At 42.3% G+C, this 15,216-nt stretch overlaps 2 protein-coding genes across 5 annotated transcripts in view; one reads left to right on the top strand and one right to left on the bottom strand.

Moving 5' to 3' along the window:
* ATG2B (autophagy related 2B) overlaps positions 1-6,849 on the bottom strand; it is a 42,482-nt gene extending 35,633 nt beyond the window's left edge. For 2 of the 3 annotated variants that reach the window (XM_081003156.1, XM_081003157.1), the window contains exons 1-4: positions 6,279-6,847; positions 1,289-1,451; positions 789-941; positions 89-191 (exon numbers count right to left, since the gene is read on the bottom strand). In XM_081003156.1, coding sequence (XP_080859282.1) covers positions 89-191; positions 789-941; positions 1,289-1,451; positions 6,279-6,440 — 581 coding nt within the window. In that variant the 5' untranslated portion in view covers positions 6,441-6,847. Of the gene's footprint in view, positions 1-88; positions 192-788; positions 942-1,288; positions 1,452-6,278 lie in introns of all 3 variants that reach the window. The other variant, XM_081003158.1, reaches the window with a different exon arrangement.
* A 1,172-nt stretch (positions 6,850-8,021) lies between these two features.
* On the top strand, positions 8,022-15,037 carry GSKIP (GSK3B interacting protein). 2 transcript variants are annotated; one of them, XM_081004170.1, is made up of 3 exons: positions 8,022-8,177; positions 11,201-11,459; positions 13,283-15,037. In XM_081004170.1, exons 2-3 carry the CDS (start codon positions 11,202-11,204, stop codon positions 13,442-13,444), a joined length of 420 nt encoding a protein of 139 aa, XP_080860296.1. In that variant the 5' UTR covers positions 8,022-8,177; position 11,201; the 3' UTR covers positions 13,445-15,037. The 2 variants fall into 2 exon arrangements, with proteins under 2 accessions (XP_080860296.1, XP_080860297.1); XM_081004171.1 differs by lacking the exon at positions 8,022-8,177 and adding an exon at positions 8,247-9,127.
* Positions 15,038-15,216: the final 179 nt, after the last annotated feature.

Below are 15,216 nucleotides of genomic sequence, written 5' to 3'. Positions count from 1 at the left end.
ATATCAAATAAATAAAACAAAAACAAATTCTCACACACAAGGACAAGATAACATTCTAAACTCTACTTAGAAGAACAATACTACTTACTTCTCAATGCGGATTTCAAGTGCTGTCCCACTTTTTGAGTTATCTGGCACATGTTCAATTCGTAGAACAGTGTCTAAAAAGGTGACTTTCACTCTCCTTAAAACTATAGTGAAGAAAGCAAAATGGAGGGGGACGTGTCACATAGAAACATGAATATAAAATATGATTTCAGCTATGCAGATATCTGTTGGCTATACCAATAAAGAGAAATTAACATAAAATACTATGAGCCCTCTTCCCCTCCTCACGTATGCAAGAAATTATGTAGAAGGAGCAGCTGGTATGTGCAGCCCTGAAACTACCCAGCTCTTCTTTTCCTCCCCAGGACAGGAGTAACTTGGGACTATGGTGCTGGGGAGAGAAAGAACTGCTGAAACATTGCAGGGAACACACAAGCTGGTTTTCCTTTTTAGATAATGACTGATGCATTTTGGTCCATGCATGCAGACTTGGTGGAAGAGGGCTCACTTCCCCCAAGCAATTTCCACTGTGGACACAGCAAGATTTGCATATTGGTACATCATGGCTCAAATTTTAAAGCTGACTACTGTTACCATCAAACAGGGAACTCTTCTAACCTGAGCAAACTGCACATGGAATAAATTATCAAGGTCAACTCAGTTGGCAAAAGATCCCTCAGCTCTATGTAGCACATCTTGATACAGTATAGTGTTTTGTTAGCTCAAAGAGTCCGTCGTACCTGTTTCAATTGTTTCAGCAAACTTTTCAAGCCCTTCAAAAGGCTGGGAACCTTCTCCTTGTTCATCTGTCAGTTTCTGGCTAAGACATTCTTTTGCAAGCTGCATACTACTAGTCATGAAGCTTGACCAATACATGGGCTCTGAACCAGAAGCTAGAAAAGAAGAGAGAAGCCTCAGGTGCTTTGTCATAAATGGCCTTCAGCAAATGTTCAACCATAACCAAAGCACACGAATACAGGGATAAATTAGAAGCCCAGCTTCTGTATACAAGAATGAGAAATTCTGTGAATGGTACCTCCGAGCTGTGGGCAACACTCACAACAGAAGTATCAGCCTCCCCAGGAAGAAACTAGTATCTGCTTCTCTATAATGTGCTGAAGTTGGGGTCACCCTGCTGCTTTGAAGAAATCAGTACTCACTGTGGGATGTCCCAATAGTCCACTCTTCAGAAAATTAAATAGGCATGACTTGTTTTCGTCAATGATGCTTCTTAACTTACTTAGTCGGGGTCTTGGCTTGAAGACCATCTCTAAGCCCTTCACTTCAAGCGCACAGTTATCTTGAAGTAACGAACCCCAGGGCACAGAAAGAGAAATTGACTGAATAAATCCCTCAGTGACTTCCAGCGGAGCATCTGCTGATTCAAGAATCTCATTAAGACTCTGAAACAAAGAGAAAAAAGAATAAAGAATTGCTTTGCATATTACATAAGCAGCATATGATCAATTTTTGTTGATGCCCATAACATTTTATATCAAAAATAACGTAAGTTCCCTTTAGTATTAAATACTAAAGTGAATTGTGGGTCCATGGTTTTGGTGAAAAGGGGTTATATGTCATATATATTTGTGTGTGTGTGTGTGTGTGTGTGTGTGCGTGTGTGAGTGAGTGAAAGAGAGAGAGAGAGAGAGAGAGAGAATGTATTTTGAGTAATTAATATGCATAATAACTGGCCAATGTGCATATTCCCCAGGCCTCATGGGAAATGTGCACATAAGCCTTCCATGAACTGCGCACATTTCCTGGTCACTATACATAATCCCCAACAAGCCTTAGGGGAAGTGCATATCTGAGATGAACTTTGTACATTCTCCAGCCATTATGCATAACCTACAACAGGCTTTGGGGCATGTACATACTTTGGCTGCATTTTGTACATTCTCTGGCAATATGCACATTCTCCAGTCAGTATGCATAGTCTCCAGGGAACACTACATTTTCCCTATTTGTTCAGAAGTGTGCAATCTGCACTTCCCAGGTTACATCTGGCAGTTTTCTCCCATATTTTCCTTCATCTGCATTCAAGTTATCACCTCAACTATTTCATCACTCCAAACTCCCTGAAATACTATGCTGCCAATTTATCCCTAGTCAGTGTGGAAGGACACCTAGAAACAATGATATTCACACATGCTGTTGTCTTATTGCAGAGACACCAGGAAATCATCCAAAACCATAAGCCTCCCCAAGAGGACCAACTGAATTGCCCCCCACCAAGCATTAAGAGCTGCTAACAGCCTCAACTTTACCAGTAGTAATCTAGATCTATGGCAGACTCTATGGCATCAGACTGGGCATACACACAGCTACATGTGTTGGGTCCAAAATGTTTTGGGGTAGCCTCATGGCAGCCATTAAGGCTTGAACTGCTCCCCTGTGGATGCTGGAATCTCCCAAGACCTAAAAATTTTGGAGTCATCAAGTCCAAGACCACCTCTACCAAGCAGGAAAGTTATGTTAGGAAGCGGGGTAGATAGACAATACAAAGTAACAGAATTCAAATATCTATCCAGAGAACACAGAAAGAGAGGATGCTACCCTGAGAAACTCTCAGAAATCTGGCTCCCTGTCTATCAAGTCTATGCTGATGCCAAATTACAAACCCATTTGGGCACTGCTGGGGGAGACGGAGACCAATATCACCTCCCTCATCCAAACAACACTGATATAGGTAGGAACATCCTCCATATGACAATGATGGCACTTCACTAAACTATACTGACTACAGATCTGCTAATACATAAACCACAGAACCTTTAAGTGTTGCAAGATTGGAATGAGTTTTGGGCTCAATAGCATCCTCACCGAAATATGCTTGCATTAATAAAGTTCACATTTGAAATCTGGAATGGCTCTCCAGATGTTGCTACACTACAACTCCTATCATCTCTGAAGTTTGCCCATGCTGGCTGAGCTTCATATGAGTTGGAGTCCAACAACAGCTGAAGAACCACAAGTTAGTCACTCCTGCTACACATGCTATGACAGGGTAGGAATAAGCCAATAGGCCAAGCTGGTGGCCTCCAGATTTATTTATTTTTACTACAATTCCAATCAGCCCCAGCCATGATGTTCAATGGCCAAGGATGCTGAGAGTTGTAAGTAAAAATGATCTGAAAGCCATCAGGTTGGGGAAAGTTAAGGCACAGGTAGCCGAAACAGTCCCCTCCAGCATTCTGCACTATAACTCCATCAGCCCCAGCAAGAATGGCAAACATTCGGGGTTCATGAGAGTTTTACTCCACAACATCCAGAGGATGTTAGCTACACCAAAATTAAGGGCACTATATATAAATCTGAAGCCTGCTCCTTATCTCACCATGCATAAAGTTCCAGAGAGCATTATTAAGTGAGCAGTAATATTATTTAATTCTCAGTGACAGGGATTATGAACAAACTTGAACACAACTGGTACCTGTCAATACGTCCCCATTCAGTTTCACATCTGTATCACAATGCAGAAAATACTAGATTTTAATTCAATTATATTTTTCTTAAAAAGGCCTTTCCCATTTAGTGCAGGCTGTAGATTTTCAAGAAAGAAACTAAGTAACATCTGTTAAAATACTGAATAGGGAGGTTCCAATGTGTTGGTTTCCTAAGCACTGCTTTACACTACAGTGGAAAAAATGCTCAAGAGACAACCTATTGTTGGCTGATCCTACCAACGATCTCTTTGAGTAATCTGGGTCAAATGTGATCACAATGAATAAACCTCAAATATCTACAAGCAAGTGTGCCACATAATCCCCATACATTCCAGAAGACAAAACAAAACAATGGGTACACCTGGAGAGAGACATAATCAAAAATCCCCCCCCCCAGCATACCAATTCCAGGACTGTAGCATTCAGGTGCAGCTCTCTATTATCACAATGAAATTATCCAGCTAAACTATCATAGCAGACATGGCAGACAGTAACTGTAGAGAAACAGACAGAGATGCCCCAGATGATATGGAAGGTAACAGGTGAGTAATCTATTCTGCCCTGATTCACATGCCTCTACTTCAGCGGGGGGGGGGGGTTTCCTCACAGTTGGGGGTGACTTCTGGTTTTTAAAACTTTATGAGATGCATTTATACATTATAAAGAGAAACATTTGTACTATTTAGAAAGAGAAACATTTATACTATTTAGAAAACAGGAGGCATGCAAAATAGTCAACTCAAAACTGAAGAATCAGCATATTTAAAAGGCAGTTACTAATTTACTTATTCTTTCTAGCATAGCTTGCTGAAGGGAGCAAAGGTCCTGGGGTGTCCACTAGAGGATATTTAAATCAAAACATTCAAGGCTACCTAATGGCTATAAAAACTGAACTGTGCCACAGGGTCATATAAGAATAACCTTTATGCTTACGAAGTCAGTTACATCCAAACTCGAACTGTTTACACAAATGCTGAACATACCATATAAAAATTGTTATCAGGATTCACAGCTAGCCAGTGTTTTTAAAATGTATGAACACAGAAAAATAGAACATCATAAAATTAAGTATCTTCAAATGGTAAAGAAAAAAATGTTTTAAATTGGTCTCCAGATCACCTGGAGAGAAACAGAGCAGACTACACCCCCCCCCACACACAAACATATACTTATAAAAAATAGAAAAAATCCTTCCAGTAGCACCTTAGAGACCAACTAAGTTTGTTATTGGTATGAGCTTTCATGTGCGAAAGCTCATACCAATAACAAACTTAGTTGGTCTCTAAGGTGCTACTGGAAGGATTTTTTTTTTATTTTCTTTCGACTACGGCAGACCAACATGGCTACCTACCTGTATATATTTATACACACACATATAAACTTTGGGAGTACTGTACAACAACAAAATATTGGGGGGTGGGAGTGATGTGGAAAACTGAGTTGACCACTACCAAGATGAAAGCAACCACATAACCAAAATAATGTGCTTCCTGACACTTCAATGCAGTAGACAAGCTAGTTTGTACAAATAGCACTCCATACCCCAATAGCCACTTAGCTAGAAGTTAATTGCTGACACATATGGACCCGAAATTTCTATAGTGTCAATGAATTAGCAACTTTAAGATTATGAGCATGTTTAAGATTACAGACTGAATAAGACACCTGTCTCCTGCCAAGAAGAGCAGTCTTTTCCCTTCTATCTTCTGCTTTTCCCTTTCCCTCAAAAAAAAAAATCTGATCAAAGCCCTCCATGTGTTGTTTAACTCCCATAAGCTCCAGCAAGCATGGCCAATGGGCAGGGCTGATGAGATTTGACATGCAACAGCATCCAGAGGACATCAGGATGGGGAATGCTGCCGTAGACGATCTATTCACTTCAATGGGAATTTCATTATTGTTATTGGAGTGGGTAGGGAGAAGCACTTAGGTTACAAGTCCAAGTGTTTGGAAGTGAAATGCAGTGTTCACACAGAAAAAAAGATGACTACTTGTCAACTTTGGATCACCCCAGATAACCCTCATGCATTGAAAATTGCTCAATTATTGCAGCAGTAACCGTGACAGGAAGTTTAAACAGTTGGCTAGGGCATGTCTGTCAAAGTGAAAAGACAGCTTTTGACACTTGACAGATAGGGGGGATATATGAGGGGTAGGCAGGAGAAGATGTCATGCCGTAGGGGCAAAAAAAGCTAATTCTATTCCAGATTGTATCATCAGAAGTATAGTGTCCAGATCCATTCTATGCTGCTTTAGTCAGACCACACTTGGGAGTACTGTGTCCAGTTCTGGGCACAATTTAAGAATGATATTGACAAGCTGGGATTTGTGCAGAGGAGGATGATCAAGGGTCTGGAAGCCAAGCCTTACAAAGCACAAAATTGAGGGAGCTAGGCATGTTTAGTTAGGTTATGAGAGAAGATATGATATCCATCTTCAAATATCTCAAGAGCTGTCACATGGAAGACGGAGCAAGCTTGTTTTTTCCTGCTCCGGAGGGTGGGACTTGAACCAATGGATTCAAGATACGAGAAAGGAGATTCCGACTAAACATATGGAAAAACTTTCTGACAGGAAGAGCTGTTGGGCGGTGGAACAGACTCCCACGAGAGGTGTGGGCTCTCCTTCCTTGGAGGTTTTTAAGCAGAGGTTGGGTGGCCACCTGTCATGGATGCTTTAGCCGAGATTCCTGCATTGCAGGGGGTCGGACCAGGTGACCCTGGGGTCCCTTCCAACTCCACGACCCTACTGCTCCTAAGAGACGCATGAAGCACCACTTACCCACTTGTCTAGGGGCACCTGTGCCAAGGAGCCAGTGCCTTGGTAGAGGTCCAGGGTGAGCTGCTCCAAGCTGAGCTTCTCCTGGAGGAAGTGGCCCAGGTACCTCTGCAGCAGGTACCTGCAGGCCCTCTTCTTGATGGACTCCGAGAAGGGCCAAGGCATGGCGGCTGCGATCCACGGACTGGCAGGCGAGGGGACGGAGCTGCGGGGTCCGCAGGGAAAGGAGCCACCGGCTGGGCGAAGACGAGGAAGGGGCTGCCCTCCTCCAAAAAGAAAAGGCTGGTTGTGAGGGCTGGGAAGAATGAGGGGAGGCCCGGCCCGCAGTGAGCCAGGCTCCTCTTCCCACAATTCCTATTCAGCGCCGTCCAGGAAAGCGGCAAGTCCTGAAGGAATTCCCGCGCGGACGATAACAAGAGGCTCCATCACCACCGCCTCCTCACGCAGCAGCAGCCGCAGCCGCCATCTTGTCAGCGCAACCCCGCCTTCCCGAGTGAGGGAGGGAAGGGGCGGGGCATACGGCGGCACAACAGCCACGAGGGTCTCTCTCGCTTTTCATTCGCTGCCCTCACAGTCTCCTCCGACTGAGCTCGTCGCGGGGCCCGCTTCTCGCCCCGCCCACTCGCACTCCGCCTCCCTATCAGCGCGCAGATTGGAGCTTGGCTGGTTGTTGTGCTCATTTGGCCCCGCCCACGGGACCGTAACTACGCTCGGCTGGACGTCCCTCCCACGGGAGAGCGTCGTCATTCGTTCCGGCGCTGGAGGGACAGAAACGTTAGGGAGGGCGGGGCGAAGGAGGCGGAAATGACGCAGGGTTTTCTCCTCTGAGCGAAGTTGGGGAGCCTGCGCGTGGGTCGCCCAACTTTTCTGTATAGAAACGTTTTCGCATTTCATTACACGCTGTCTCGCTGTGTGGCTTTTTTGCGGTTTGAAATAGATTTTTCAGACTTTTATCATTAAATCATTTGCATAAACAGTAGTAACTTCAGTAACGTGCTATCATCATCAATATTTACTTGCCGCCTAACACAAAACCTATCCATGGGGCTTACATGCACAAGAAAAAGTAATGAAATATAACAATACAACAATATCCATCGCCCTTCCCATACACACGCAGAAGCAGCGGTGTTATTATAATTCCTCAAAAACCCTAAATCTGTTGCTGAAAAGATGCTGCTGTTGGCACCGGGTGAGCTTGGGGAGAGCATTGGGACGGGGGGAAATCAAAAAAGCCCTCTCGTCATCTCCAAAGAGGAGGATACATGGCGGAAGATTTTAGAAAATGAACTCAGGGTCCAGGCAAGTTCGAGTTGGGAGAGCCATGCCATTAGCTCTACATCGGGATCCTCTGCCCTGTGGATCCTGCTGCTTGAGGCAGTCGCCTCAATTTGTCTAATGCGTGGGCCGGGTCCTGCCTGTGTGAAACATGCAAGCAGCAGAACAGCACTTCCCTCCTGAAGTTTCCAGCAACTGGCATACAGAAGCATCAGCGTATGTTGCAATGAGAAACATTTGTTTATTTGATCTCTGTAAAACAGCAACAGTAAATGCGAGGGTTCCCCTACTCCCCCTGCGGCCGTGCATCCCTCCGCCTCGCCCCGCACGCTCAGTCGAGAGCCGGAAGTGTCGGTGTGGCTTTCAAGCGAGTCTCTAGGCGCTTTTGCCCCGGCGCCTGTCCCGCCGATCGTGGGCGGGGCCTCGGCACGTGACTGGGGAGAGAAAAGGCCGCGAGTGGGAGGAGGGAAAAGAGAGCGAGAGGGGCCGGGCGCAAAACAGCTGAGAGAGGGAGGAACAGGGCTGGCTGCTCAACCTCTCGTCTCGCGAGAATTTAAGGACGGGATAGAGCGGCTCGCGGGTGGCGAAGAGCCGGAGAGTAGGGACGGGATGGAGTAGGGGCAGGTACGTCGTCGGCGTCCGTTGTTTCTCTTGCTCTTCCGCTTGTTAGATTGGCAGGTGGAGCTGTGCGCGCGTGCCTCGGGTTGTGTGGGAGAAAAGCTTCTGAAAGACTCACGAGAAAGCGGGGGGGGGGGGGCTGGGTGAAGGTTGCCAACTGACCCCCATACCAGCCTGTGCCTGTGCCTGTCAGGCGACAGCTTACTAAGGCGCAATAATAATAATAATAATTAAAACCAGCAGCGGGCGAAGCTCTTCTCGTGGAAGTGAGCACGGTGCCCTTCCTGCTGTTTAAAAGAGGCCGGCTGGGAAGTTGGCAGCCCTTCCCTTCTCGGAACCATGGCCTGCGCTTGTTTAACGGGGACGTGCTTCTCTGCATGTCGTGGGATTGCGGCATCCTCACGTGTAGGGAAGGGAAGGAGGGAGGGAAGCAAGCAAGCAGCGCGTGGGTGTTTTGAGAGGGGCGGCGAATCCTGGGTCTTGAATTTCTTCTAGGACAGTTCTATGGGTGGGGGAGTAGGAGCCAACTCCTAAGGGCTGAGGTCCCTTCGGTTCTCCCCCCCCCATAAAATATTTGAGGGGACCGCACTCCCCACCTCAAAGTTGATAGGCATTGCCATTCGAATTGCCACATCTTGTGATCGGTTATGTGGTGCTTCCCTGTCCCCCCACCCGATATTTTATTCAAGTTGGCACCCCTGGGTGAGTGGGTGGGTGCTTGCCTGAACCCGCAAGAGTTGGTCCTGTTACTGTGTACGGTCACTTAGGCAACTCATCAGGCATAAACTTGAACAAAATGAACAAAAATAAATCCTGTTTTGAAATGGGGGCGGGCAGGAGATGTATGTCTACTAGGTAAATCTGGAGAGCAGGTGGAATGGATTGTACAAGGAATCTTCATCATTTATTTATACACCACCCGAATCAGATGTCTGTCTTATCCAACCTACGAAACGGTATGGCCAACAACATCTAGTGATTTTGTGTTTGCGGGGGAAGATGTTTCTGACATGCATAGGTGGAAATGCAGACTGATAGTAGAAGATAATTTTGAACAGGAGGAAGAGGCACTGAGTAGAGTGTTGGCAAATCAGCTTTCTCAGAATCAAAACGGGTACCAAGATGTTCCTTTCTTCAAGTAATATTCCATTATGCTTTCTGGAGTGATGGTGGTTTGTAACTGCCAATGCCTGGCAGAGCGACCCTAGCTGAAGAGGAGAGGGGAAAGCAAGGAGAAAGGGTATGGAGTTTAGTGGTACTGTAGAGATGTGTGAAATGGTGTAAGGCAGAAAGGGAGAAATTATAGCATGCATCGATGGTGCTGAGCATGACAGAGTGCAGAACTTCTGGGACTTTTGCTCTCTCATTTTAGACAAAATGGCTAACAATCAGAGATGTGTATTCATCTTCTAAGTTTTAAAAAAGTCGGTTTCTATACCAAGGTATTGCAGCTTGTCAATACTGTTTGGATCAGAACCCTTTTCCTGCTGACATTGCTATACATTATATTTATTATGTAAAAGGCATCCCAGAGGCAGAGGGTGATGATAATATTATTCTAACTTCTTAAGATGCATATTGAAAGCACAGAATTTTTTATATAAAAAAAGCTAAATTGGCCTTTAAGAAGTACTAAGCATTATGCATTTGTATTAATTACTGTAATGCAGGCTGCAGGGGGCTGTAGCTAGTGCAGAATGCACCTGCTAGGCTGGTAAGTGGGGCAGCTCAATGGGACCATGTGTCACCTGTCCTGAAAGCTCTGCACTGGTCAAATTCAAGATGTTAGTACTAGCATCTAAGGCTCCTAATGGCTTGGAATCCAAGTATCTAAAAGAGCACCATACTCATTATCAGTAATCTTGTATTCTATGATCTGCAAGTGATGCCTCCGCCACTGGGTATCAGTTGTGATAGGGCCTTTTCAGTGTTGGTTCCTTTTCATCATAGCAAGATGCTTCTTTCTCCCTCATTACTCTGACTTTCAGGGGGGTAATTAAAAACGTTTCAGTTTGTCCAGGCATTTGATGGCAAGACACTATTCTGGCAACCTTTAGATCACTGGTTGAGAATGCTTTTAACTTTTAAATGTTTTTAAACCGTTTTTAGTTTTTTTAAAGTTTTTTTTATCATTGCTGTGTCAGCTGCCTGGACTATTTCTGGAGGAACAGCAGAATACAAATTGAATAAATGAATAAAATAAATTTCACTTTTCTGTTATCTAGCCCTTTTTAATGATTGCTTGTGTTAATCCACATATTATTAACAGAAATCTACATGGGTGGGATTTACACACATAATTTACACTAAAGATCATTTGAAAAATTGGATTTTCGTGGTGTCACTAGTACCAGCAGCTGAGTGTGTACCAGGAACAGATAATTTTTCAGTGTTTGCACTTCTGCTATGGTACTCCCTCCCCAATGAGATCCAATAGGTCCCCAAATGAAGCATTTAAAATTATGTCTGAAAAGTTTTATTTTCCCACTAGGACTTCTCGTCTATGGAGTTTGCTGGTTTTAATTATAGTAACTTGAAGAATTATATTGCAATTCGGTATTTTGTTACAAACTACTTTGCAGCCCTTTGGTTAAAGAAGAAAAACAGAGTATAAGTAAAATGACAGCTGCATGAAATGCAGTGTTAGCCATTTGGACTTCTTAGGCCTGATAATTGATTTGGATTATTAATAATATATTTAAAGAACCCATGCTTTTGAGGGGTCTGTATGCTGATCTTCTAGATATATCTTGGAATTCCAGAATCCCATTGTCATTGCTGTATTGTAGAATCTTTTACCTTGCATTTTTTTTTAAAGCCTGATATGCAGAAGTTTCAGTGCCTTCACTTGGTAGTGGTGGGGGTCTGTATTTTTATTTTTTTTATATTGATATACTACATTAGTGGGTTGCTATTCATAACAATTGACATGATTAAAACACAACAAACTCCCAGTGTGTATGAGCATTTGTCTTGCTGAGCATAGTTCTGAATATATTTTTATTTTAAAAATTGTGTTGTGTGTGCAGAATGGAGATGGACTGCAATCCCATGGACCTATCCAATAACACAGGGGTTGAAGACAATTCTGAATTCAAGGATTTTGAAGGAACAGACGTGAAGGACATGAGATTAGAAGCGGAAGCTGTTGTGAATGATGTGTTGTTTGCTGTGAGCAACATGTTTGTCTCTAAAAGCCTCCCATGCGCAGAAGATGTGGCGTACATCAACGTGGAAACTAGGGAAAGGAACAGATATTGCCTAGAGCTCACAGAAGCGGGACTTAGGGTAATTCTTCCTTTTGTGAAGATTAGTAATAAAAGAAATGTTAGCCAAAGGCTATTTAGTAATCTACTTTATCACAAAAGCAGCTCTCTTCAATTTTTATTTTTTGTACCGAGTGTTTCAGAATGTTTATATTTATATAGAAGATGCAAACAAACCTACTATAACAACAACAACAATTAATTAGTTGCCCATCTAACTGGGTTTCCCAAGCTACTCTGGGCATCTTCCAACAGAATCTAAAGAACACACAGTGTGTGTGTTTGTCTAATTAAGAGAAAAGATGTTTGGAGTTACCAGTTTTGACCCTCCAATCTTCTGCAATAGGGTTTCTATACAGTTTCTTTTTTAAACTTTGCAGGGATCCTGACTGGCAGAAATGCATCAGATAAGGTGTTCCATGTCACTTGGTTCATGGTAGGAAGGCCCTAAATCTTGAATTTCTGATTACTAGGCAGCTTTTTTGTCCCAGATGCCTTTTCACTAAAAGGTGCTATCTATAGTTTCCTAAATAAAACTTCCGTTTTCTTTTCATGATTAATGTATTGAAAGATTCTGTGTTTAATCCTTTACTTCATCTTTTAATTATGGATAACAGTCTTTCAACATATAATTATACTGGAAGGGAAAATATTAGCAGGTGCAACTTGTGATTTCATGGTTCTGCAAGGAGTATGGGCATCTGCATCTGCCAGAATACTTTTAAATGTACATGAACTTCTATGTTGAAAGCTAGCCATCCATGAATTAAAGCAAGGGTGGTGAACTTGTGGCCCTGCAGATGTTGGTCTTCCAACACCATCAGGCCCTGACAACATAGCCAATGACTGTACTCCAGCAGCATCTAGAGGACCACAGGAGGTAACCATCCTTGATTAAAGAAATGAAGTCTTCTTTCTCTGGTGATCCACAGCTTTAAACCATTGCAAACAAACTGCATAATGATCACCCGTGAAAGAAAACATATATTTTCCATACATATCCACCACTGTAGACAGTTTTTTCTCCATGAAGGTTTTTATTAGGAATGCAACTGAAGTCTTGTCTGTGCCTGTTTGTGTACAGTAAGTATTAACTGTGAACTGCACGAATTGAACTTGCAATCATAATGCAAGTCTTTTTTCCAACTAATCACTCTGTAGTACTATAATCATATACAATTAGTGTGCATCTCAACTGTCATGGTTACTCTAGCTGAAATAACACATATGGAGTTCTTGTTTCCTTTTTGACTCAGTTTCCCCCCAATATTAATATCAAAATAGGACTGGGAGATGTCAGCTTTTCAACATCACAATGTATCACCAGCCAAATATCATGATTAGGTGATACATTGTGATGTTGAAACGGAGGAAGGAACAAGCTGTAAGGCGCTGGGGTGAAAACACTGCCACTCCTGCCAAGGGATGTGAGGCGGTTTCACCCCATGGGCCAGGACCAAGATAGCTTGTTCCTCCCACCAAGAGCTGGGAGTTCCTCCGCCCCCAGTGCCCAGTGGAGGGATTCAGGAGTGGTGGTAGGTTTACTTGTGATATTTCTGGGAAAAGCCACCATCACGCTCTTGCCCTCATACTGGTCCTGGGCGATGTATCAATATTACTACACCAGTTTTACTAGACAAGTTTTACTCGATAACTTTCAGGTATAATGTATTCAGGACCATTTGTAAATAGTTCTTGGGATTGTAAGATCTTGATAAACTTTACAAGCCCCATAAAAGGGCGACTCACTAGAACAGTTTTTCGCATAACAGCTGGTTTGGTTTCTTTATCAACCTTTTTGTTTGTTTGTGTGCACTTGGTCACTTAAATTTTCTCTTTTTGCAGGTGGTTGGCTATGCTTTTGACCAGGTGGATGACAGCGTACAAAATCCCTATCACGAGACTGTCTACTCTCTGTTGGACTCTGTTAGCCCAGCGTATCGAGAAGCATTTGGAAATGCTTTGCTACAAAGACTAGAGGCTTTGAAAAGTGATGGGCAGTCGTGATTGAATTTGCAATCGAAGTGGGCTTCAACAAAAATTGCTGCTGGATCTAAATAGTTTGTTCTGAGGCCTGATGGCAGAGAGGAAAAAATTATTAACCTGAACTCTTTGCTTCAAAAAATCCCTTGTTCCATGACTTGCAGTGACACCAACTTGTAAACTATGTCCTTGATACTGTTGTTCGGAGTTAGTTACCCAATTTATTTTTAAGGTAACAAAGTCACATATAGAGTTACTGTTCTTTATTAAACTTTCCTTTAGATAGTTACAATGTAACACAGTATAGTTTTGGTCTCTGATATTTAACTTTAAAATTCTTCTAACAACTTTTGTATTTGTTCAGTAGTGTGCTTCACAAGTAACTTGGTTTTAAGAAAACCAAATATTTGCCATAGCTAATTTAATGAAATGGATTTTGTTTCATTGAAAAGTTTTGTATTTAGCTCAACTTCTTGTATGTGGATTTAGACATTTTCTAGCTCATTCATTAGAGTGGTAAGACGAAACATTAAATAAAACATCTCTTAGGATATGATCCACTAAAAAGTTAGGCCAGTACTTTTCAGTAACCGAACAACAGTGTGCAGTATTTGGTGTAGTCTTGAGGGTAGCAAGCAGCAGTGCTAAACAATAGATACATTGTTGGCATAATGAATGTATTCATCAGCTGAAATACAAATGGGATAAGCACAGTAATGAAAAAATAAAAAGTCACATTCTGCATAAAGCCCAATCCTGCATTGCTTTTGTTAAACTATTAATACTGTGTAAAGAGAACTATTTGCATTGCTTTGAATGTTTACATAATGTACAGTATATCTAAAAGTATTTTTGAATCTTTATTTACTATATTACATGAGTATTTCTGCAAAGCCCCAACTATGCTGTAACTTACAATGGTTCATTGTATTGATTCAAAACCAAAGAAGGAAATTGGTATTTGAATTGGGAGAATAATAGGTGGTCTTAAGTACAATACTAGTTACCTTCCAGTGCTGTAATCTCAGTATATTTTCTTGGGATAAAGGTGGTTTTTAAAAAAACAACCACTCACAAAGCTATAGTAATTGTGCATTGTGATAGATAATACTAACAGATGTTTTAATTCTCAAAGTGAGTGAATTTACACAATCGTCAGCTACTTGATGGATGTAAATTTATATTTTGCAAACCTGAATCAACATGAGTGATGCTGTTTAACCTTGCTGAGAACCTGATCTAGGAACTGAAGGAGTACCAGCTTTAGTTGAAGCATTTAATACAGCTTTGTCTTATTTCAGCTAATTATAGGATAACTAAGAATCTATAGTAAAACCTGTTACGAAACATTGACTGTTTCTTACTGTTTTAAACGCTGAAATGTCTTGCTTTATCCATATATAGAAAATTAGACTAAAATGTGCATTTCATTTTCTAAGAAAACTGGGTACATGTGCACTTACAATCTGGATTTATAGCATGGAAGTTAAGAAAACGAGGAAAATACATGAAGAAAATGTGTTCTGTCCATTTTAACTGTACTTCCTTGAATAAGGCAGCCGTGTTTATTTTAGCAGTTATACGCTTGAAATAAAAGAAGCAAAGTGGTCTGCATAATGAGTTTGCTTTTTAAAATACAGAATAAAATAAAACAGTGGACAGAGGGGTTTTTGGATTTCTGCACTAAACTCGCAGATTTTGCTGACTTAACTAAAACCTAAAGCAGCGGTAGAGATAAATGGGGAGAAAAAAGTCAACGCGCAATCTCTTTGTTTTCACATTATTCCATTGGCCAC

This window comes from Podarcis pityusensis, assembly GCF_964106645.2.
Source record: "Podarcis pityusensis genome assembly, chromosome: 1".
Taxonomy (NCBI): domain Eukaryota; kingdom Metazoa; phylum Chordata; class Lepidosauria; order Squamata; family Lacertidae; genus Podarcis; species Podarcis pityusensis.
Note: the sequence above shows the minus strand (reverse complement) of the source record. Positions and strands in the feature narration are given on the sequence as shown.